Below are 24,846 nucleotides of genomic sequence, written 5' to 3'. Positions count from 1 at the left end.
CTGCGGCTGGGAAATGTTGTTTTTTATCTGGAGGTCACAACCACCTCACTGCACACAGACCTGTGAGAAGTTAGTGATAATGGCAAAGGTGCCACGGATTGTTACTCTGCCTGATTGAAATGCTTTTCTGGAATGGAAGCATATCTGCAATGGGGTGCCAGGGATAGTTGTAGGCTTAAGTTATGCTTTTCATTTAGCCAACTTCACTTTGGCTCTTTTTAGAGCATGTAAAGTGTGCTAGGTGGCACTTTGATGGTAAACACATTTGACTAAAGTATTCTTGGGCCCAGTATAAAGTTGATTACCAAGTTGAATGTGACTTAACTAGAAATGACCATGATTAGCTGTTTTGAAAGTCAAACCACTTTAAGTTCCCAAGAGAATGTGAAATTTATTTTCTAATTAGCACCAGGCTTAAATTTGCTTGTCAGGCATCTCTGAGGACCACAATGTCTCCTTTGGATTTGGATGTGAATTGGTTTAACCACAACAACTTCTCCTATGGGTCTGCAAAAGCTCATGATAAACAAGTTCTGAAGCTTTCATTGCAAGGTAAATATTATCTATACCTATTCTATATTCATTTACCTATTACTATTACTGACTTGGCTTAAAATGGTGTAGTAGTCTGCCAATGTTAATATCTGCAAAGATGTTTGGGTAATTAATGGATATCTTCACTGTCACACAGGCAGGATTTACCAAAACATGGCCAATAAAGTCAGGTGTAACTCTTTTTTTTCATTTCGCATGTTTCATTGATAAATAGAAGCATCTGGTGGGAATTTAGGTCCTTCTCACAAGACCAAAGAAAATAACTGAGGAACACAAATCATAAAATGTGCTGAATTATGCATCAAAGTATAAAAGACAATAAAGACTCAAACAGTCAAAGAAGATTACATAGTAGAATTATTGGCTGAAAATCACATAAAATTAGTCATGTGCAAGATCTCCCTGTAGCTACAGGCTATAAGCAGTAGCCACACTACTTGCTTAACACATTGGTGTTTGAAAGTTTGTACACCCTTCAAAATTTTCCATAATCAGATTCCATGCTGACATACAGGATTGATCAAATGTTACTGAAACATTAGGTTTCAATTATTGGTCTCAATGGGGTCACACCCAATTCTAATAGCAACTTTTCACATACTTTTGACATGTATTATTGGATCATTTCTATGATGTATACATTTATTGTAATCTTACTTTAGAACTCATGTGAAAGAAAATGTGCTGTAAGTCATATTTATGCAAAAATACAGAAAGTTCTGAAGGGGTTTATAGACTTTCGAGCACCACCGTATACTGAAAGATTTTTTTCATTCACCAGTAGCATTTTACATGTACTGTAATAGTTAAAAACATGCTGAATTCGACTAATTCTCAAGTTTGATTATAGTTATTGCACTTCAAGATACAAAGAAAGCACACAAACAAATCAGCCAACACCAAAAACATAGTTCATTTAAACCCTGGATGAGCCTCTTGCTGTGAAAATGAAACACTGAGGAATACACAGTTTGGATATCATTTTGCTTGGTAGAGGGATTTTATGTCTTTTCTTTTTCTTTTCTTGGAATGTTCAGAGAAAAAGGGAAATTTTTTCATACCTCGCAATCACTTATTTTCATATTAAACTGCCTGCTACTAGTAAGATCCATGCTTGCCTTGGCGGCGATCTTGGTCTTGTGCATTTAGGTAGGTGTGAAAGGATGTTTGGCTGAATTACAGCTGGCAAACTTGGTAAGCTAAAGAAAAACATTAAGAAGTTTGACTGAAAATATCCTCTGTTCCCTGGGTGGCATGCCTCACCCCACTGTCTGTTTTGAATGTCTCCACTTGGTGGAGAGAATTTTCTATTTGTAGAAAAAGGGCTCAGTGTCTACTGCAGACGACAAGAATTTCATTTTATATGAGTTCATTGGAAAGCAGTGAAGTGTTTGGAACCAAATGTGGTACTTACAATATTTAAAGGTTTTGAGACAACTCTAGCATAGACAGAAGTCACAGAAGGTGGGATGCCATAAATAAGCCCTATAAAATTCCATTGTCAACTGCCAATATTTTATATTCATTCGAAAGATAAGAACAAAGCCAATTAAATAAATTATTGTAAGTCACTGAGTTACAAATAAACAAATAATGTTTGCTTTTTCGGGGAGTTTGTAAAAATAGTTATACCAAATCCTTCAAGTTACTAGCAAAATAATAGGTGTCTTGCTGTCTGTCTCAGTTTTGTGATTTTCATAGTCAAGAGGGAATTCATACTCCTTATCTGAAAAACAACTTTTACTGTCTGGACTTGATGCCATCCTGTCAGTCTCTGCTAAGGACCTAAAAAGGAAAAAGAAAGAACATATAAACCATTCTCATATCACGGCCAATGTAAACATGAATCAAATTATCCCTTTTACACCTACTTCTTTGAGCTTCTATTGACGCTGCTGTGCTCGGACGGACGCTCTCCTCCTGGTTGTAGAGCTAACTCTGCGACTTTGGGTCCTGCCCTGCTGTTCTAAAGGAGAAGCCACCACCTGGGTGGATGATCTCTGCACTTGCAGACCGTCCAACTCCCTCATGTCCCTCGCCATCTGAGACAGTGTCTGACTTGGGTTGGTCTGCAGTCGCTGGAAGAGGCTTTCCCTGTTAATTTTTCTCTGTGGACAACTGTAGGTCAGTGCCACTCCAGAATCTGACTTCATCTCCCTGGAGAAACCATCTGAGGTACCATCAAAGCAGCGCCCAATAGCGATCTCCTTTGCCACTCTGGGGTTTTGGTCTGTAACAGTGTAGATGCCATAGTTGTGTCCTAAAGGATCGACAGGTGCCAACATGGTGAATGCATGTGACTCATTGTTTTGAGCAACTGGTGGATGTTTAATGAGATACTCCTGCAAGAGGCTGTTGGTACTGATCCTGCGACAATTGCCCTGTGGAAGCACTGATATCAGGGATCTGTCCACCTTGGCTTGATCAAACAACATGCCACTACATTTGAATTCAACACAAGCAGCTGAGGTGTTGGCCTCTCGCATGTCTCGGGTACTGCGAATGTCTCTAATGCCATAAAGTTTCCCCTTTGTCTCTGGGTGTGTTCCTCCCATATTCCTTGACCTGACCATCACTTCTCTCTGTCCATGAATTTTAACTTTCAAGAAGCATGCTCTGAACTCCTGGGGGTTTGGCCACCAGGACAGGTAGTCTCCTGTCCAGGTCGTTAAGTCATTCTCCTCGAAGGGAACAACGTTGTATTCATACTTGTCCTTTTCCACTCTAAAAAATCTAAAATGATTTGCATCCACGGGGGCATTTTCACAAGCAATCAAATTCTGATATGGATAAATTGGTCCATTGGTCTCATCAAGATTGTTTTGGTTAGGCTTTGCAAGGTTGATTCTGAAAGCTGTTTTCTTCAGAGCTGGATCCTCATGGTCTGAACGCTGGTAGTCTATTTTATCGAGATATGGCTGAGACACTCCAATGATGTTTGGATTCATCTTTGGGGAGGAAGGAGCCGCCTCCAGCTCCTCTCCACCTAGCATTGCTGTGACATAAGCTGTGTAAGCATCAGGCCTCATGGCATCACAAAAAGCTGGTAAACAGGCTCCATTGGACCCAGTTATGACACTGTCAAAACGGCCCCATGCTCTGGGATTAGACGAATAGCCAGGTTTGGGCTCCAAGTTTATCAGACTGATTACAACACCCTCCAACTGTTCAGTAGGCAGAAATTTGTCACTCATGTATGCACGGACTTTGACATAGCAGCGCCTGTTTTCAGGCACATCTAAATTGAAGAGCCTACGTTCTCTGATCTCCATGTTGCCAATGAGAAATGTGCGCTCCTCGCGCTTGCTCCGTCCGCGGCCACCGGCAGCAGTTGTGCTGTAAGAGAAGTCACTCTCCTCCTCCCAAACCCCAGTGTCTGGGTTTAATGACCACAGCTTCATTTTGGGAATGTGCTCCTCCATTTTAACATGTTGTGTGTCAAGCAGGACTTGGACTGCTCCAGCTCCAAGCACCTCCTTATTAGTCTCATCTCTGAAGTCCACAGAAAACATGCCATAGGTCCTCAAAGGGAGCATGTCACCCTCATCATCCACAAAGTTCAGGTCACCAGGGGTTGCAGCTGCTGTTGTGATGTTTCTTGGGTCAATGAATGTAACACTGGCTTTCACAGTCCCCTCGTAGATTTCTCCATTGTCTTTATGGAAAGAGTTGGGAGGAATGACCAACTGCCCTATAGGATCTTCGCCTTTAATTTCTCCCAGGTCAATAAAATTGGTCTCTCCTGCTTTGATATCAATTGGTGTCTTCTTTCTCATCACTTTTACATCATGATAGATTGATCCACCTTTCTTGTCAAAGATAAACACCTTTGGAGTATCCAGAAACCTCTGAGTTGGGTCAACAAAATTGACCACTAATCTTTGCGTGTCAGGAGTAATTTGCAGAGTGAAGCCTCCTTGGTATCCAGTGGTGCCCACTCTTTCTTTACCAATGTAGATATGCCCAAAACGAAGAGGCTCATCATTGTCAGCTGTGACCACCCTGCCACGAACCAGCACAGTGGGCTGTACGCACTTCTTACAACTGCACTGTGTCACAGCCCGGATTGGGAGGCTATAGCTACCACAGTCAATGATTCGACTCTCCATCTGCTGGACCCCACAGCAGAACCCCTCTCCATCTCGGCAACGCATATCAAAGTCTAAGGAACCAACACATCTGTTGTGAGGGCAGCGGCCAGCATTGTAGTACATGGAGTCAGATTCGGGTTGAATGCAGTCCACTGGTAGTCTGATGAGGTGCGTTTCAGGAGAAGAATTGCATGCTGGTGTTTCTTTTGCTGTGAATTAGACAATAAACTGAATTAAGTTATAGTTATTATTGTAAGCTATTGTTTCAAAATATGCCATCTACTGAATAGAGATTGCTATTTCTGAGTGAAATGCCATTGTGATACTCCTTTGGTTTTAGAAATGTACTTATCATGTTCAAATTACTCGGTTCTAGGATATTGCACATAGATTTATAACATTTTATTGGAAGAACTAATGACTGTTCACCTAGACATTTGCTGGATAATTAATGTTGATAATATTTTGGTTGAGCTTGTAGTCATGCTTTCTTGTTAAGCTCCACAACCTCCAAGTAAGTCGAAAATCGCAGACATGTGGATCAGTGCAATTTGCAAAAAATGTCATTACTGTGGGTGTTTTTACCAAAAGGATATAGGTTTCCATTAATCAAGAACAATATGAGCTCCAGTCATCACAAGGATCTGTGGTTAAAACATTTTTATCAGTTCAATCAGCTCATTTTAGGCTTATCCAAAATTTAGGATGGAAAAAAGAAACTATCAAGCTCAAACAGAACGACATCGTTTGGTGCAGGTGTTGCTCTCGCATGCAGTGTCTCCGACTATAATGACTTTTGGAGTGCAGGGATTTGTCTGTTGCCCGAGGAAAATCACTTCAGAGCCACTCCATTTAAATCCTGTTTGTTAATCTGTTTTTTTACTAACAAGCGCCTAGAGAATATAACCACCATGTAGCTCTCCACCATGGACATGAAAACACATTTGTCTGACCGAGACAGAAAATGAGGGCAAAATGACTTGACTATCTTTGGTTTCATCTTAACTCTGGGTTTTCTTGAGAAATTGGGCTTGAGGTTTAACGGTGTCCAGAGCCATCTCATACAGTAAGAATATGTTTTTTGGAAAGTTGTTTTAACCAATGTAAACATAATAAAAGCTTATTTCTCCAGGCGCAGCCAGATTGTCCTGATATTTCTTATTTTCTTTTGATTCTTTTTTCAATCAGTCTGTGAACTAACTTTAGCTGTAGCACACTGTGGTTTTGTTTGATTCTTTTTTTGATGCATGGACACGTCTCATGGATGGTTTGGTTGGAGCTGAGCACTGACATTCTTCTTAAGCATGTATTCAATCTGAGCAGCAGCTGCTCTTTATACAGTCAAGCGATTTGTGGTTGTTTGCTTTTTGTCAGTGGTTTTACTTGAACCTGTGGAAGACTACATATGTCATTGTCAAACGCATTGGAATAGAAGCCTTCCTGAGCGATAATCCCTTTGAGCCGCTTTCTGTCATCATAGTAAATTATTTTCTCTCGAGGCTGATGAAGACAAATTGTAGCTTTTTAGAACTTGAGATTTTGGCTCTGAAAACAAGCTTTCAACTAAAACAAAATAGGGTTTTCGTGTGTTCTATAAATAGTTTATGAGGCTTTTCTTAACGAGATGTTTCTGTACATACCGATCACAGTAAGGCGGGCTGGGGATGACTTGATGCTGCCTGCAGGGCTGCTGGTTTTGCAGTAATACTCTCCTGACTGCTCTAGTTTTAGATCCCGAAGTGCAAGGTCCTCCTCATACTTGTACACCTTCCTGTCCAGCAGAGTTCCATTGTGGTACCTTGATAAATGTTTACAGAAATGAAGAAACATTGAGAGCATAAAGTTTTATTTATTCAACTAAATAATATATATTTTTTTAGAGCAAAGCTTTGATAAACTTACTGTACAGAAAGCAGTTACAGAAACATAAAAAAAAATAACCACTACTATTCTACTTATTTCTGGGTGTTATAGATCTACTATGCTTAATACTGTGTCAACATCATTATCTCACCAGTAGTATTTTTCAGGTGCTGGTGATCCTGTTGCTGTGCAACACAACAACACCCGTCCTCCCTCGAAACGCACTTTGTCCTCTGGGTGCTTCACAATGTATGGCTTTTCTGTGGAAGCAAAAAGACACAAATCCAGTATGCCTTACTCTGATATGTAGGAATGTTGAGGCGGGGTGTAGAAAGCTCATAAGACTCAGTCAGGTGTTGCACCTTATTTTCACACTGATCTCTGCGCTTCTGGAAAAAGATTTTTGAGAGAATTACCCTTTCAAAAGCAGCACAGGTACATCTATATTTGGTTTCCATTTAACCATGATAGTGGTCGGACTATTCGAGGTCTTGCAAAAGCTCCGACTGCTATGGAGTTGTCACTTTTCTTTTCGAGTCAGCGAGTGTGATTGATGAAGGGAAAGCAATGAGAAATCAGGCTGCTTTCTCAAATAATAATCCATCGGAATTTAATTACAAACAAATCTCACCAGCTGATCTGAGGACAGCCTGTAACCAGGACAACCCCGTAGCGTTACTGTAGGTAGAGATGGTGATGGGGGCAAACTTCTCCTTCCTGATGTTGATCAATGTCGAGCTCGAGGAGCAGACTCCCGCGAGCCTGAACTCTCCTTTTGCGTCCGTATGAGCATGGACATCTTTAGGATGGCTTGCCAGAGCCACACTTGCTCCTTCCACAGGGACTCCAGTCACACTGCGGACAGCCCCATGCAGCACGTGGCCCTCACACACACATCGGCTGCAGTCCTCACTGGGACGACCTTCCGTGCACACACGCTGGCATTGGACTGTTGTGAGAGAGCCAAAGAGACATACATGAAGGCTGATGGAGACACCAAAATGAAATATTACATCATTTACAGTAAGGCTTTGCATACCAGGACATGGTCTCTTCCCACACTTCTGTACATCAACAGGTCGTCCTTTACAGTGCACTGTTAATGAGGTCCTGACACAGGTCCGTCTTCTAGTCCTGCGACCACCACCACAGCTCGCTGAACACATCCCCCAGCGACCCCATGGACTCCACTTGGCTAATCACGCAAGATTACACAAGAAAGGTACATTTGAAAGGGTAGCAGTATTTCATTCATGATCAACCGTTTCATTGTTTAATCACCCAAACTTAATGGTCTGATTGTTGATTGCGAACTCTAATTGTTGATTGCAAACTCTCGTGCATGGGAGCAATGCGTGGACAAAAAAATAATCTAACCTTTCAATGTCTGCACCGCAAAAAAAGCAATACAAAAGCATTTCTTTGCATTTTTCAACTCCTTAGGGCAATAATAACATTACAAAGAACTGGCACGAAATATTCTCACTTTTTACATTTGACCTACATACCTCAACAGGAAGAAGTAGAGGTGGCTCAGTCAGGTTTATTTCCACACATTTCGATAAGATAAAGAGAGTAAAATGTGCTCCACCAAAAAGTTGAGCAGAACATTGAAGGGTTAAGTGGTGCAATTATACTGTATTGTGCGCATTTGAAACTAATTGCAGCATAATTTAAAACGTTGCTGATTGAAGTGTCTCAGTCTGGAACACTTAGACTAACACCCTGAATAAGTCTGCCACACAGTAGAAAAATATCTCCCAGGTATTTTCAGTGTCAGAACTCGTAAACTGAAACAATTTCATCTGTAATAATGATCTACATCCTAAAAGGCTTATTGATCTAGTTTTTTTTAGAAGACATCTCATTCACAAAAATCGATTTGTTGTGGGCCGATTTTGGAAATGATCACATCCACGAGGAGTCCAGAAATTACAAATGACTTTACTGATTAAAATCATTCATTTCAGTTCAGTTGAAATATTTATAGTCAGTCAGAAAGTTACATTACTTATATGTCTTAGCTGTTAATGGATCTTGAGATGATCACCTGTGCATGGAGGGGTGGAGCACTCCCTCCTCTCAGAGTGGTGCCCCTGACACGCTGGAACGAATAGAAGAGGCATGGACTGAGCGCTCACACATTTCCTTTGGCGAACCTGGATTCCCACATCATTGCAAACCGTGGTTGAACAGGGACCCCACTCGCTCCAGTCAGTCCAATAGCTCTGCACTAAACACACATTAAAGATAGGAGGATGATGTCTAAACGATGACACCAGGAATTATGTGCCACAGTTTGAACAGAACAAAGAAGCAAAGGCAACATCTGTGAGACAGCTCACACAGGCCTGAGCTGCTGCCATCAGGACTACCTGGGGGGCACTGAAAGCGAACGTGGTAATTGGAACAGATGCGGCCATACGGCTGTTCTTTGTTGATGCACCAGAAGCCCTTGTCTAAACTGGAGTGGACCACTTCTCCAGTGTCTGCAGCTGCCACCCAGTCTGTAGTGCGAGCCTCCATGGCTGTAGGCCGTGCACAAACTCTCTCTCTGTAGTAGAAGCGAATCGCCTCCAGGCGCTCGTAGTCTCCATTTCCACCAGGATGGTCAATGTTGAACCAAGATGTCCATTCGGTCACGCCTGGGGACACATGAAGGAAAACCAAACGTGAGACCAGAAAAGAAAAGATGAAGAGGAAGTAAAGTACCCAAATTCCAGAAATATTAGGGGGTAGGGAGGTTATTGTGGTTAAGAATCACGACAAAGCAAGAAAGAGGAAAACAGCAGTGATAGGCCCCAGACTTAAAGAGGAGGTCTGTGTTTGCCATTTGAAACTGACTTTTTGTACACCAGGGAGCTTTGCTTTGTCCAAGTTCTTTCCAAGCCCCCCTGGTTTGACAGATTAAGTACAGAGTCTATTTATTTCAGTCTCTGGCATGTTCTGAAACCTGAACGACGACGTCATGAGAAAAAATTAATCATTGAAGTGAAAAGAGACCCATTAGCAGCATAAGGTGGAGTATTTTTCACAAAGATGTGCATCTTAAAATATATCACTTTAGGAGCACGGAGTTGGTGGAAGGAACATGCCTCAGAGAGTAAACTATAACCAGAGTAATACAGCTGCTTTTTAGATGATTAGAGATGGTCCATTTAGTGGCAAAATCCATCTTTTTAAATTCAAGGTGAAAAGGCTTCCAGTTATCTTACTTTGTTTATCTCCGAAATCAGTAACTCACAGCCACAGATGCTGCTGCAGCTGTCATTTATAATGATAAGCCCACGAAATCAGCTTATCAAATAGCAATAACTGCCATTGTCACAAAACTGCCCCCAACTGCAGAATAATGAAAACCATACAGTGTCTGGCGGAGTACCTGTTGTCTGTGTGTCAGTGAAGGTGTTTAAGGCCACTCTTCTGCTCCTGTCTGACAGGTCCCTGGTCCTCACAGACCCTGCACACAGTAAGAAAACACAACACTTTGATACAAAAAAACAACTGAATACTGTGAGATTGCTTTTACTGTGTCTTGACATCACATTAGTGCAGTCTGATCATGTTTAGATCGTCGAGGCAAAAAGGATTTTCTCTTTCATTTTTATTTTGTTCCATTTTGTCACACATTGATTTTTTTATGATAGTGATACAACGTCCAGGCCTCTGGGCTGCTGATCACCACAGAATGGCTAAAAACGTAATATTCTATTCTTCTCTGTCTCTACCTATCACTCCTCTCTCTTCCTGTATTTCCACTCTTCTTCATCTCCCACGGCTCCTCTCTCATCTCCTGCCTCAGCAGCCCCATCCAAACCCTATTCACTTGAACATCCTCTCCATCTACGTTCTTTGTCACACCTCTTGTTCTCCTCTGATCTCCTTTATCCCCTCAGTGCATTCGTAAGCAGCCTCTGCTGCAAATCAAGCTCCAGCTGAGACAAATCAGTGCACTCAGAGTCGTCTGGGAAGCAGGGGTCAAGCCAGAAAAGCTCACTTCAACACTCACAGACCCTCACGTACACACAATTTCAATCTTTCAATTTTAGCTACATATGACTATTCAGTAAGTTAACTTTATGAACATTGCATGCTTGCATCACTGAGTCACTCTTACAGCACATGCAGGAGCTTCATACCCTGCTGTTGCACAGTGAAAATAGGATGGAAACAAATGTTGCCTTATAAGAAAGAGAAAAATATTAGATGTGACATTCATTGTATTCTTGGCTCTTAGATGTATTAAACAGTCTCCGTGACATTTTTCCTCCTGCTTTGAAGCGTAATGATTCATTTTCTTCCACTACTAATTTTTGATGTTTTGAAATACGTCAGTTGTTTGCTTGGCATTTCATCTCACTTTGGCTGTGCGGAAAAAATAAATGTCATGGTCTAAGACAGACACAAAGTAGCTCATGTCGCCTTAGTGTGTGTGTGTGTGTGTGTGTTTGTGTGTGTGTGTGTGTGTGTGTGTGTGTGTGTGTGTGTGTGTGTGTGTGTGTGTGTGTGTGTGTGTGTGTGCGTGTGTGTGTGTGTGTGTGCGTGTGTGTGCGTGTGTGTGTGTGTGTGTGTGTCTATGGATCTGCACGAGCACTGTTAAGTTTATGAGAAGAGAATCCCAGCTCCCAGGATCCCAGTTCCTGCTGGTTTTACAGCAGACTTCAAGTCTTTATTGTAATGCCAGCTCTTTTCTTTCAACCTTTAAAGTTTTGTTTATATTTCTTGATAGATTTAGCAAAAGAAAGGTTGTAACTCAACAGAAGAAAGACCAACCATCCAAAAATACGTGACATTTATTTTAGGCTAACATAGACAGCCAGGTGACCATCATTGTTGTTGATCTTTATGCCCCTTGCTTATAAAAAGCCCATTGCAAGATTTCCATATTGGCTTTGGGTCTCCAGTACGCTGGGATGACTTGAAAACCACAATCAAATGCTTTCACACTGATCTGTTGAACAGATGTGGCCCTGCCTGCGGATTTAGTTTAGTGAGTCAAATCAAATAGTTTTCCCATCAGTCTCCTTTTATGCAATTAAAGAGAAAAAAAAAGCTTGGATGGTGTGGAAAAAAATTCTTACATTCACTTAAATTTTCATTTCATTACAGACAGTTTAAGCCAACATATTTTGTCAATTTCAAGTATGTGGTTGATTTGCATCCATTTTTTTTTTACTTCGGTTGGGGGATCTAGTAATGAGGTAAAAAAAAAAAAAAAATGATAATGATAATGATAAAGGAATCATGATTATTTCAAAACAGGTACTGTGAAGCAGGAATGTAATCATTATTAGGTACAAAAGTAGTTTTTGAGGAGGAAGCAGGAGAACTCCAGACAGTCAACATATGTGTGAGAAAATCTTAGACTGTTAAAAACTATGTTCCTAAAAGATTGACTGTAAAGGGTTTGCAAATGTCTTGTTTTAACATAATTAAGAAATGCAAGGAATCAGGCAGAAGTTTCAGTGTGTAAAGGACAAGGATGCAAGCCTTACATGGACGCCGATATAACGGCATGGGAAATGGAAAACTTTGGCAAACCTCTGTCAAGCACTACATTACGTAGTTACATTAACAAATGCCCTGTGAAACTTTACTGTGCAAAAAAAAAAACTGTCAAGACTTCTTCAGGCTCTCAGGCATCTGAGATGGGCCATCACACAGCGAACATGCGTATTGTGGTCAATCAGAGTTTAAGATCTTTCTGAAAGCATTGGACACTGAGTGTTCCAGACCAAAGATGAAAAGGACAATCCAAAAGCTTCCAGCAACAGGTCCAAAAGCTAGTTTTCACATCTATGATGGCAGCATTCATGCATAAAAGTGTACAGGGAATCTTTTACAGGGACGTCCATGCATTTCTCAACAGAAAAATGCAAGAGCACATTCTGCAACATTACAATAGCATGGCTACAAAAGAAAAGGGTACAGGTACTGACCTGGGCTGCTGGCAGCCCTGACCTGTCAACACTAGATTGTTTGGAGAATATTGAAAGGAAAATGCAACAACAATGAAAGTAATGTGATGTGTTTGCAAGAGGAAGAGAACAAAATCACACCTGAGATACTTCATTAGCTTGTATCCTCAATGTTAGAATGGCAACTCTACAAAATAGTAAACGCTTTACTGTTTCTTTCTTTTCAAGATTTTTCATATCATCCCAACTTTTTCCTCTTTAGGCTTGTACTTTTTAAAAGCAGTTAGGGCGTGTTATGCCTGCTCGTCGACATCTTTTGATATTACTCTAAACAAATGATCATTTTGATATCTATTAGCATTTAAATCCCTTTCCTGCGACTAATTAAAAGACCCATACCCCTCTGAGGTGCATCAATTCGTTTCCAAGAAATTCTGAAGCCGTATTTCTGCTCCTCTTACACTTTACCTCTCTTTCACACCAAAAAAAAAGCCAATTCACAGCAGAGCCTTTGGCTCCTGATTATCATTTTAAGATGTTTCACAATGAAAACCAAATAGCAAACAAGTCATCCAGTTTTACGAGGTGTCTAATGGTTTTAGAAAGTTAAAACAGGAAACTCAGATTAGCTACAGCAAAAGGCACATGTTGGAGCAGTGACCTCAGTTGTGGCAGGCGTGAGCAGGCCCTGCTCACAGAGCTCATTGTGTTTTTCAGTGGCATATTAACACTTTATGAATTTTTAAAGGCTAAGGGATTTTATTGGGGCACTGCTTCATGTGGCTGGTATGTGAATGAATTCACCTCATCAAGAAGCAATAACACATTTTCCTCAAGCCAAAGGGAGCAAGGTTAGAACTCAGGATTTCCTCTATTTTCTGCTTAGAAAAATCTGTCCTTGATGGCACAGCGTGTCTCATTTGTCCTCGTTAGTGTGTGCTTCTCTGAGTTTGTGAGAAATCTCTTTCACAGCTAATGTTTGTTGTTTTTCCACAGTCCAATTGATTCACTGAGGCTTTTTCTGACCAGAAGGACCTATTAGAAGAACAACATTAGTCTTTCCATTGCAAATCAACTCTATGACAGTGACTTCGCTACAGCATGTTTTAGTGTTTATTTTGGTGTACTTGGTTATGTTTAGAGAGCAGTTCTGGTTTTGGTTGAAAAGAGAGGCTGTCCAAAAAACAACAGCATTAGTCATTTAGGAAAGACATTTGTTTATGTTCACGTCACAGAAATCTCTGGTATCCTTACCCAACTTCACCATGACCCACATAAACCACGAACCTTGGAACTAATGCATTACAGTAGCACCAATGGGGTAAAACTGCCTCTTGCCCCTTAGTCACACATGACAGGTTCCTGAAGGTGAGCTTCAAATATACGTCTGATTCATAGCTACTGGATTACTTTTCATTGAGCACTGCCTTTCTGGCCATTTTTACTCACCATGCATCTGTTGTGACAACTGACTGTGTCTTATTTAGCTTTGGAAATGACAATCTACGTCATGGTGGTTAATTCTGAAGCACAATTGGTGTTTTAGCCCGGCTGCACAAAGGAAATTCTGCTATTAATAAGCACCAATGGCTTTGCAAATGGCAGCTTTGCCCTCACTCACTTTCTGTGGGGCAGTTTTCTGTTTTTGCCAGATCATAATTAGATTTATTTAAAAAAAAAAAAAAAAGCTGCTGAGGACAGGAATGAGGGGAAAATGAAGGACTTTATGAAATTGCACCCAGAATGGTTTTGCTCATATTCAGGCGGTATGGCTGTGCCAGATGTATGTTGGCAGATGGACAAGGCTTAAATATAAGGGTCTGGATTCTGTTTATGAAATTACAGATTCCTACATGAAGGAGAAAAAGTCTGGCGCTTCATGTCACATATCATATCAGAGAAAGCAACGCTAACTTAAAGAACCGAGATGTACAGTATTTGTTGACATAGCTTGTAGAAGAAGTGTGCACTTGAATTTAGCTGAAACAGATTTGAGGGATGTGTCTCTGTGGGCCTGTGTATGTGATGATCTACTTGCCATGTCATATGGAAGCTGTTTATGTGTTTGGCAAGCTTCTCAGTTGAGGTGTGTGTGGTTTCAGAGGACTGTGCTCTTTATCTTACGGTCTATGTCTCTTTTCACCCCAACATTCCTCATTCTCGAAAATCTGCCTGAGCTGTAAAACATCTGTTGCTACTTATAATCTTCAATTTTGTCCATGACATTAGCTAATGATGCAGATAAACCACATGATTTAAGGATTTACAAATGTATAACAAGGGTTTTGTCCTCATTAAATAAGATATTTGAGGAGCACCGCATTGTCTCCCTGATGCCACTAAAAATAGTTGGGCAGTGTTGAATTTCCACATTTTAATAACTGGAAGTCCTGACTTGAACCTCTGCACCTGTGCACAGGTACAGAGCCAAGAGCTGGAAATAGCTGAATATAAAGCAGGTGATTAGTCCTGCAATGAATAATTTCTTGGCATGTGTGTGTGTACGCATTAATACAAAGAAAGTAGAAAAGGAAGAGAAAATAAAGATGTGATATGGCTTGGAGGTTGTCACTAATGGAAATATGCGCCTTTCCCTTTGATCCATTGTGGTCCCCGTCTCAGTCATTAAAGTCAGCTGGCCAGACATCTCTGTGTTTGGAGTAGACAGTGGTCAGCATCTGGAGAACCAACCCTGGTGTCTGATTGATATTATACAAACAGAGAAGAAGGGAAGACTGGAAGATTCATGTGAAGGGATGGTAAAAACACAGTGCTCCTCCCTGACCTACCGTGGGCATTCAGCAACAGCTGCCACCTTAAAATAGGAAAATAGCTCATAAATCTGTGAGGTTTAAGGTGTTTGGAGAGAGGGACAGAGAACAAAGCCAGGACAGAGGTTGATGAAGTGAGGGAGAGACAGAAACGAAAAAGGGTGGGGAAAGTATTTGTAAGAAATACCTGAGGGAGACAGATTAGAAACAAAAGGCGAACAGATGAAGACGAACAGACAGATGGAGACATGCTGTCTATACTGTAGCGGTGGACTGAGGGCTGTGAGGGGGGAGCTGAGATAGTCATCAAAAAGGGAAAAGGAAAGAGTGACATGCTGGGCATTTTGACAGAGGGAAAATGGGACGGTAAAGTCATTTTACCTGTGCTCTTTACTCCTCTTTTTATTCCATTTGCTCATTTAGGCAAGCACAAAGCCGGCAGGTGGAAAAGTGGGCCACTGAGTTTGTGATTATTGCACCTTGTTACCAAGGTGACTGGATTTATATCTTTAGGGACTGCTGGCACAGCGTTTGAGAGTGAAATAAGGCCAAAAAGTGCCCCACCTTCCTGCATGATGTTGATGTACTGCTGAAGGAGCGTGGCATGACACGTTAAATTTTACAATCCATTTTAGGTTCAGAGTGTTCTGCTCAGTCAGATTCAATATGAATCACCATTTATAAATCTACTTTCCCTGTCCTCTAATCTTGTGATTTACTCATCAGTAAATGGCATAAAGCCTCTGTCAGACATTTATGACTGTGAGGCCTCAGCGCCCAGCAAGATATGGAGACTATTAAGGTGTATTCACACGTGATTGCCTTTATGAACTGCCAGCTCCTTAACTTGGAAAAAAAAAATTTATGTGAACCAGATGTAAGGTGGACATAAAGTGACAGTCTTGGAAAAACTGCTGGTGTCACTCAGGAAGCTCCAAAGGATTATGAGTGCAAAACTTGGAGGGAAGAACTTGTAATGTGGAAGAAGCACGTATTCCTGACTCTTAACCAGCTCTGAAAGCTGAGATCAATTTAGCAATATGTGTTCGAAATGCACAGTCAAACAGGCTCTTTGTCAAATCACAGAAGTCAGAGGAGGCTGAGGCACATTTCTCACGAAGAAGGCCTCCTGTGAGAGAGGCATGGTGTAAATGAGAAATGGATAATATACATGTCTATGTCTTCTAGAAAAGCAATGTGGCAACATATTTCTCCTCATGACTGGGTTGTAGTGGCAGCTACTGTCCAGCAGCTCGGGCTTACAGAAACAAAGCATGCACCGCCAGAATCTTTGGTCACTAACAGCTCTTTAACTGTCATCAGCAGAGCTTTTTGTGTGGGTAAACTACACCACAGGGAGAGCTTTCATTACCCCCTCATCCTTCCCCATATGTTGTTAATCATCATGGTGGTGAAACGTGCTGGTGTCTTAACACGAGCAATTAAGAGCTAATGAGATGGAGTATCAAAACAACCCACACAGTCAGGTACTATTGCTGTGAAAGACTTAAAATAACTTCATTTTAAGATTTACCATAACCACTACTCACCTAGACCTACCACTCAACAAAGTCTTCCTTCTATTTCTTTTTTCTCTGCAGTGTCTCTCCGAGTACAGATTCATATCCCCACAACATGAGTAATTCAAGTTCACGTGCGTATTTGCTCTTATCGCATGAGCTCACCTCCTGTCATTTGTTTCAAGCAGTCCTGCTGGCATTCTCAGACGGATGCCATTACAGTTGGTGGCATTCGCATTGTACATGCGAGACTAGCCAAACTGACTTTCATTTCTTAAGTGATGAGATAAAAATCACATGAGGGATGAAAAATAAACTCAGCATACAATTCATACTAAAATGAATACAGTACTAATACTAAAACTTTCCTGTGGTTGTGCTGTCCTGGCATCCGTTTTTAAACTTTATTATGATAACATCTCAATCAATGGTCTTCACCTACCTTGACCCAGAGCCACAGAGGCCAGAAAAGACAGCAGAAGTGCCAGATTTCTTAATTCCAACATCGTGCTGACGCTCTCAGTGGCAGATGATCTTCGTTCCTCTCTGATCTCCTACAGCATTGATGCAAACTTAGGTAGAAACAAATGGCCGGTTCCTCAGCTCTCAGGCACAGCTGACTGTAGTCGCTGCAGTTCCTCAGGTGTGAGTGATGCTGCTGGTCAAGCAGAGTCTTCCCACTGCTCCTCCTCATGTGAGTTTAGTGGCTGAGTTGGACACAGGAGCTTTTTAAAAGAAGGGGCATCAGGAGTGCACACCAATCCAGCCCCTCTCTCCTCACCATTGGCCAGTGAGATGTAACATCTGGGTCCCCCATATCATCGTCCAAAAAAGGTGAGGGTCTGGTGGGGGTGGAAGGGGAAAGACTAACACACTCATGGGGAAATGGAGAGGGAGTGTGTGTATGTGACTGTGGTTACTGAAAATAAGAAGGTGTTTCCCCATTCTTCCATGTTATATCTCATCACTTCCGACTTATTTACAGCACCATTGTTTTTTTTTCTCCGGTGGGTTATCGGGACCCTCCTTTGCAACAGTGTTGTTATATTTATTCACCGAGCAGGTGTGTGTGTGCATGAGTGTTTTTCCTTCTTTAAATCTCTATTCTGGTCTCTGTGTGCATCTTGTCAAATATGGACTAGCATTCTGTACTTCCGGAGGCTTGAAGAACTCCATTCATTTTGCTCTGGATCGCACCACGAACATATAGAACTAGTTTAATTTATTTCTCATTGATTACAACAAACCAAGACTGCTTCTTGTTAACAGCTTATTCTGTGTAAGTGAAGTTTTTCTTGTTTGTTTTTTAAGATTTTCCTTACAATGTCACATGCTTTACCATCCCCCCTCTGGCTTGCTGTTTCTCTCTCTGTTTCTTTATCTCCTCTGCTTACACAGGACAGTGCCAGATGCTGCTCTCCCTCTGGTTCAACTTCTGGTTCAGTTTTGTAACTTTTTAACAGTTGTTGATTGCAGGGTGATGCATTGCCAAAGAGTGGAAGTGGCGTCATATGGCATGCCATGCAGAAAGCAGTCGTCAGAGCACAGACATGGGACGTGCTCATGAGCTGCAATGTACTTGAGTTCATTCATTTATAGCATGCGCATTGCTTGTAAAAGCCATAGAAATGAAAAACACTTTAACAATTAAATTCAGCTTTTTATTTATTTTAGTTTTTGTTTAGTTTTTTTCAGATGTCCCATTTGGCTTATAATAAAACAAAAGGTTAGAAAACAACAGACTCTCAGTGAACCGCTTTCAAGATGATCGGTCCTTTTGAAAGGCACCCAGGAATCCCTGGATTCAGATTGATAGATCTTCACAAAATGTTTGTGGGTTGGTAGAAAAAATGCACACTGATATGTGCCGACAAAGGCTTTCAAGTCCTCTTGCAATAAAATCATTTTCACTTTGTTTATGTGTTTGTATGGGTATTTTATGTGTAACAAGATATATTATAAGCAAAATTAGCCATCTACACTATGGCTGAGGAGTTCTGCTTTGAATCTGCAGAGCATCACCCTTAACCTTAGAGAGGTGAGGTCAGACAGCCTAAATGTTCTGGAAAGAAATCTGGAGGGACCGGCACCAACAAATCCTAACTACTAGCTTGGTGGGTCAATAGCAATTTATCACAGTGATATCATGAAATCAAATTTCATGAGCCTTCGTGTCTTCGTGTCAATGATATTAAACTATTGCACTTGTTGATTCAGTTTGTTTGGAGAGATTGCAGCGTTCCATGAAAAATACCAGAGAGTACGCAGGTGTTTCAGTCTTTATTTTTCAGAAAGTCATTTCACACATTTGACCCATTATTGGCTTGGTTCTACTACTAAACCAGTTATTAAGTGTGACTTTGTCCCAGACATTTATATGAGAGATATTTTGAGTACGCGGTTGCAAGTCTGATGAATTCAGTGAATTTAATATTTCATGCCGTGGCAGATAGTCCTCCACCAGCTGAGGTTCCCTGCAGCAGCTGTCTGTTCTGGCTGACTGGGAAAGTGATTTAGAGCGGTGTCGTCCCCAGGGAGTGATGACACCTCTCTTTCCTGCTCTTGAATTTGGCCCAAAACTTGTTATGAAGCCTGACCCTATTCCAGCCATTGATCTGGCACACACCGCAAATATGACAGGACATGTTGGTAAATTTATTTTAGTTTTATTAGTTTTTTTTTTTCTGTCCCACTCTTATTTGCGATTAATGGCACCAGGAGTAAAACCACAAGCAAAGCCATCCTGCAAATTGTCTGTATTTCCAGGCTATGTCTACTGTTTTCCTGGAAAAATACACAGTGTCTGTGGCACACCATTCGAAGCAGGCTTTTTTTCTGGAGAGGTGGCAGCACACCAAGTCAGGCTTCTCACACAACCGCCTTCTGAGAGATGAGTCCAGGGATAGACTGCCTCTCTTCCCTGGGCAGACAGACCCACCGGTGTGGCGTTGAAAATAAAACAAGTGCGAGTGGTTGCTGCACATTATGTGAATAGTCTATGATTTGATACTGAGTGAGCAAGAGGCAGCAGCTCTGATCAATATTTTATTGCTGATTGTTCTTTACAGTGTGAGGGTAGCAGAATGAGTTTTGCAGAAATGGAGGAGACTTTGAGGAAGTGCTTAGTGGAGGATAAGGACTCATTGGCACATCACTGAATGAGGAGGAAGTTCACGAAGCAGGCACCAGGTCATAATATTGAGGTCATGAAAGTTTGTTTCAACTAGCCACACGTCCGCATGTACCCCTCCTCTCACCCAATGTTCACCTGAGATACGCTCCAGCCAATTTTCAGGAAAACAAATGAGTTGTTAAGGGATCTGGGTCTGCTGGAGCGGGACATTGAAAATAAATGAATGACAGACAGGCTAAATCAGGAGTGACATAAGCAGAAATGGTCCATAAATAGTGCATTTTATTTCCACATGTAATAGTGGGACATTGTGCTAAGGATAGACATCATGTTAATTCCAGTACAGCAGAGAGTCAAAGTTCTCTGGCACGGCAACAATGCGGAGACCAGTTGGGTGCTTCATGCTGCCTTTATCTGATCAGATCTAATAATTACTTTCAAAATTAGTGATGTGATCAGGTGAATTTACAAGGTAAAACACAGTGTATAAGACTAATAAAGTGTTTACAACCTATTAAGTTGTGACTGGTTGAAAACCTTTGTTAAATTTAAGACAAGCTGCCAGAGGTTCACAAAATGTTTCCATATTTGTGTATTAGAACTTTCTCTTTCTATCGTCTCCCATAAATCATCACATTCTTTCTGAAATGTTTCATTCTAAGTCCTAGGTTTTGGAACCAGCAGTCTAAACTAATTAACCACAATAATTCTGATGAGAATGCAATCTTTTACATGTATAACCTTGTATCAGGCCATGTGAATTTTACTTTGTTACGTTCCACCCACCCAAACATTGTTACAGACAAAAGAGCAGATATTTACGAATGGTTAGAAAAGTCAGTATTTGCTAAATTAGCCCCCGTCACACAGTGATTTTTGTGCCTGGCGCAGTTATATATGCATTTGTGGGAGTTTCCCTTTTACAGAATAAATATTGAGGATGGAGTATTCAAATGAATCATGGAGAGTGCTTTACAAAGCTTTGTGTTAACAGCAGTCGGCAATTCTGTATCTAAAATAGTTGTAATAGTCACTAAAAGGAGGAGGCACAGGTGTTCCACAACATTGGCGGGAAAGGTGTATGTGTCACGAGTGGTGGAGGACGAATGGACCCAAAAAGCAGACCTGAAGCAGGAGGTTGAAGAGAAACTAAGCTTGATTCATTAAAACACTAACATAAAAGCATAGACGAGCCGAAACAGCAAAAACAAACCGTGGAAGCAAAACAACAATAATATTAGGCACATGACTCAGCATATATAAAGTGCCAGTTATATACAGTTATACAAACTCCAGCTGATCATTTTATAATATATACTTCCCTCGGGATATGTTAAAGCAGAAATCATTGTGCTGATAAGAATTATTCAGTTTTACCTACATACTTTTACTTTTATTAAAAAAGATAAGTCACTTTTTATCTCTGATCATATCTAAAACCATATTTTATGCGTATCCATTAATGTATATATACATCTTGGCTGCTAGGTGCTCACTGGCAAATTTTCTGTAAATTCAATGCTTTTTTACTGTAACTGCTTTGTATTGTTTCTATGCGTTATGCCCTAAATACAAACAACAGTAAATGAAAGAAATAACTAAACATCAGCAACAGTCAGAAAATACTTTTGAACATGAAACATTCTATGATTTGGCTTCCTTAAAACTGATATTTATCACAATGAAAAAACACTGGAACCTTTTATCATACTTTATATTGTGATGTTCAAACGGGATTAATCATCCGGTCATTTCTCGGAGTTGCTCACTGTTGTAAACTCCGCTCAGCTGTATGACAGAATTTACTTTCCACGTCGCACAGTCCCTCACCGAACACCACTACAAGTGCTGATGTCAGTTACAACTGTTTAACTCTCTCGGCCAACGACGACTCCACAACTCCTTACTCTCTGCTCTCTTAAAAAGCACAAAAGGACAGAGTGGGGTCAACTCGTCGTTTCCTGATGAGGTTTGGACAGGCATGACAGACAGCACCACTGAGAGCTCGGACATATTTCTAAAACCCTTTTCAGTTCGCTTCCGATAGAGTTAATACCACCGAGTGAAAAACACATCAACATTCCTTTTCACTGACTTGCTGCACCCACTCACACATGTGCGCGCACACACGCTGAGCATTAGTGCATTATTATGCTGAAGAAGCTCCTGTGCTTGTATAAATAAACATGACCTCATCCATAAACACCCCAGAAACCTCGGTCTAAGTCATTCTCAATGAAAGCCACAGCGCTGAGCTCACTAATAAGAGACCTTCCCCTCCTGCTGATTATAATCTGGTCACACCTGCTTCTGGCCTTCATTACTAAATCGGATCCAGTTGGGAGCCTGTAAACAGATGTATCAGTGTGTGCTCATCTTAGAAGCCTAACTGCTTGTGACGTGCTTATTTTAAAGCTGGGTGACTTGGTGCTTAGCGGCCATGGTTTAACAGAGGTGCTTCTGTACAAAGCCTGTTGAGGCGGCGTTATCAGATTAATTAGTGGCCTTACTTTTGCTCCAGCTTTGGATATCACAGGAATAGTAAATATTATAGAACAAGCATTGGCATGTAAGGGCTCTATAAGCTAAAACAAAAAGAATAACATGTATCTATTTGTACTGTATTAAAGCTACTGTAATTGAGTTTAGCTTCTAAACACCAAATATTCAACATTAGCTCTTATTTTAGCTCTTTTTTTGTTTGTTTGGTTCTATTGATTGCTGAGGAAAGCTTTTCATCAAGCTGATTAAAACAGCAATGATGACGTTGCTACAAGTGAGCTGAGCCGGAAAATATTCACGAGTGCACCTTTAAGTCATCCTTAATCATTGTTGTTAGGGCCTCTTTTAGTAAAGACAAAAAAAGACACTTTGCAATTTCCGAATCTAAACTTTTTTTAATTAGACAACAAGAACTGTTTGGGTCTTTTGTAAAAAGCAAATGAGGTAACTGAAACAAACAAAAGAAGAAAAACAAAAACAGACAAAGGATTGAACTTTAAATCGCCAACCTTCACCACGTCATTTTAGCAGCACACTTAAGTAGTAACATAGATGCAAGGCGAGCATGAGAACATAAAAGCATTAGAACATTAGGAGTATTTTTGGGGAAAAACAATTCCTGTGATTGGCATCTTGTAAATTAAATCTTTCTTTGCGGACTCTGGAAATCGGAAACAGTGTAATGCTACAGCTTCAACAAGTCGACTCACACTAAACTCCTCATGCCCTAAACAGACACGACTCAAGCCACGGCTTCTAAATATCATCATTCTACGGTAGCTCAACAGCAAATCTGGGTAATGTGTATCCAGATCTAAACAATTGAGATGATAACTTTAAATCACGGAAACAATCTATAAAATGCAAACAAGGGAAGAGTGGCCACACTAGCTCTTACGTATCCAAGTGTTACAATTCTATGAGACAGTCTGTGCCTGGGTAGTCTGGGAGATTAAGCTCATATTTTTTCTGAATGTCATAGGGCAGGAAGCGTCCAGCCAGGAAATGCTTGCCAGAGAAATTCATAGCACACTTCTTTGGTGCTGTAAGTGAGATGAGAACTTCTGGGTTTATCCCATCCTGACTGGGTTCTTCAGCATCCCAACCTGCAGAAGAGAAAAATTAGCCTTTTATTCCCTTTTGTGCTGTTTTCAACAGGTGGTGTATTTGAAGTTCAGTGAGCTCTCACTTAGCTGACAAGTAGCACAAGATTTATTCTCCATGTGTGCATGCATACTTGGAAAACTCCTCTTTGGGAGCCAGGACTCCTGGGGTCTGCCTTGTGGCTCATTTATCTTGACTTGTTAGTTAGCTTTAAGTCTGATAGCTACACTGTGTTGGAAACTTACCTGAGGGCACATCCACACTGGCAATGGGAGTCTTGACTTGCTTTAAGGTGACCAGAATACCAGAATATGGTTCCTTAATGTTGGAACAGTCTGCCTCGGGGCCCAGCATGGCATCAATCACTAGGTTGTAGGCATCATTTATGAGCTGCACCTGAAAAAAAAAAAAAAAAAAAAATCTCAGCATTAATGATAAACAAAATTCTACCAGCACAATTTACCCAGTCACTCTTCATAATCATAAATGCTGCTGAAATTTGCTTAGAAAACAGAGGCTAAGTAAACACATACACAGGTGTATTTTCCTTCCTCTGTTCCCAAAAATGTAACCACAATCGCACAGCACTGTTTGCAAAAATCTCCTTTCACATTAAAATCACTGACACTGTGACTGTTGACTGTGCAGATACAACTTTGAAGACAGAACTGACTGGTGACCTCTTAACGGTTTCCTTGCCTGGACAGGCAAAGTAGCTCAGTGAAATGCAACAGAGATGTCCTGGACATGTGAACATTCTCTTGCCATTTTTAAGCAAAATCAATTGCAGTTAAAGTTGTCCCAACACTTATAGTACGGACCAGGTCTGGTCCAAAACCAGAGACGTTGGCATCTGGTTCTGTAACTTCATTTTTTACTTGAAAACGCATTCTGACACCTTTGTAAATCGACATAGTCAGCGAGCATCTGCCCATCTATGTGCTGACATATAAAAGGTCTTGTTAGCCAGGTTACCACTGGCGCAGTTTTGGTCTGGTCTGCCACTGCCTTACAAACAATGAGGAGAGTAGTGCTTCGACATTAAACTAAGGAGATGTCAGCACATCCAACATTGCAAGCCAAAAACCCTGATTTCACAGTCCACACATAACCATTGCAGTCAGTAAGTAAGTGAACGTCTTCACCCTAGCAGGTGTTTTCCAATAAGATTTCCTGCCAAAAACTACTTTTGTATATGAGCAAAAGACACAAACGCGTAGGAAAAAACTCTGATTTCCCTAAGCCTAACCCTACCCCCCAACCCTAACCCATGTTTGTGCATACAAGGCCGCAGAGTATTCTTTACACCAACTGAAAGGCAGTAAAATGTTTCATCAGTAAACTTTCAGTCAATTAAAAAGAGACTGAAAACCAAAACCAAAACGTATC

General features: G+C 41.0%; 2 protein-coding genes across 3 annotated transcripts in view; both read right to left on the bottom strand.

The window, feature by feature from the left end:
• Positions 1-360: 360 nt before the first annotated feature.
• On the bottom strand, positions 361-17,409 carry cilp2 (cartilage intermediate layer protein 2). The gene is made up of 10 exons (XM_075485104.1): positions 17,161-17,409; positions 9,892-9,969; positions 8,885-9,154; positions 8,560-8,742; positions 7,549-7,704; positions 7,141-7,458; positions 6,661-6,769; positions 6,287-6,444; positions 2,427-4,855; positions 361-2,340 (listed from the first exon to the last, which is right to left on the bottom strand). The coding sequence occupies exons 1-9, from the start codon at positions 17,222-17,224 to the stop codon at positions 2,439-2,441; spliced, it is 3,753 nt and encodes a 1,250-aa protein (XP_075341219.1). The 5' UTR covers positions 17,225-17,409; the 3' UTR covers positions 361-2,340; positions 2,427-2,438.
• Positions 17,410-22,728: 5,319 nt separating this feature from the next.
• yjefn3 (YjeF N-terminal domain containing 3) overlaps positions 22,729-24,846 on the bottom strand; it is a 47,428-nt gene continuing 45,310 nt past the window's right edge. For both annotated transcript variants that reach the window (XM_075485103.1, XM_075485102.1), the window contains 2 exons: positions 23,703-23,853; positions 22,729-23,459 (listed from right to left, as the gene is read on the bottom strand). In XM_075485103.1, coding sequence (XP_075341218.1) covers positions 23,263-23,459; positions 23,703-23,853 — 348 coding nt within the window. In that variant the 3' untranslated portion in view covers positions 22,729-23,262. The remainder of the gene's footprint in view (positions 23,460-23,702; positions 23,854-24,846) is intronic.

The sequence above is a fragment of the Odontesthes bonariensis genome, chromosome 15, assembly GCF_027942865.1.
Source record: "Odontesthes bonariensis isolate fOdoBon6 chromosome 15, fOdoBon6.hap1, whole genome shotgun sequence".
NCBI classification, from domain to species: Eukaryota; Metazoa; Chordata; class Actinopteri; order Atheriniformes; family Atherinopsidae; genus Odontesthes; species Odontesthes bonariensis.
Note: the sequence above shows the minus strand (reverse complement) of the source record. Positions and strands in the feature narration are given on the sequence as shown.

Coding starts and splice junctions, on each gene's coding strand:
- cilp2 (XM_075485104.1), bottom strand. CDS start 17,224: ATGTTGGAATTAAGAAATCTGGCACTTCTGCTGTCTTTTCTGGCCTCT. Junction 9,155..9,891: donor CACTGACACACAGACAACAG/GTACTCCGCCAG, acceptor ATGTGTCCCCAG/GCGTGACCGAATGGACATCT. Junction 6,770..7,140: donor GGCTGTCCTCAGATCAGCTG/GTGAGATTTGTT, acceptor TTGCTTCCACAG/AAAAGCCATACATTGTGAAG.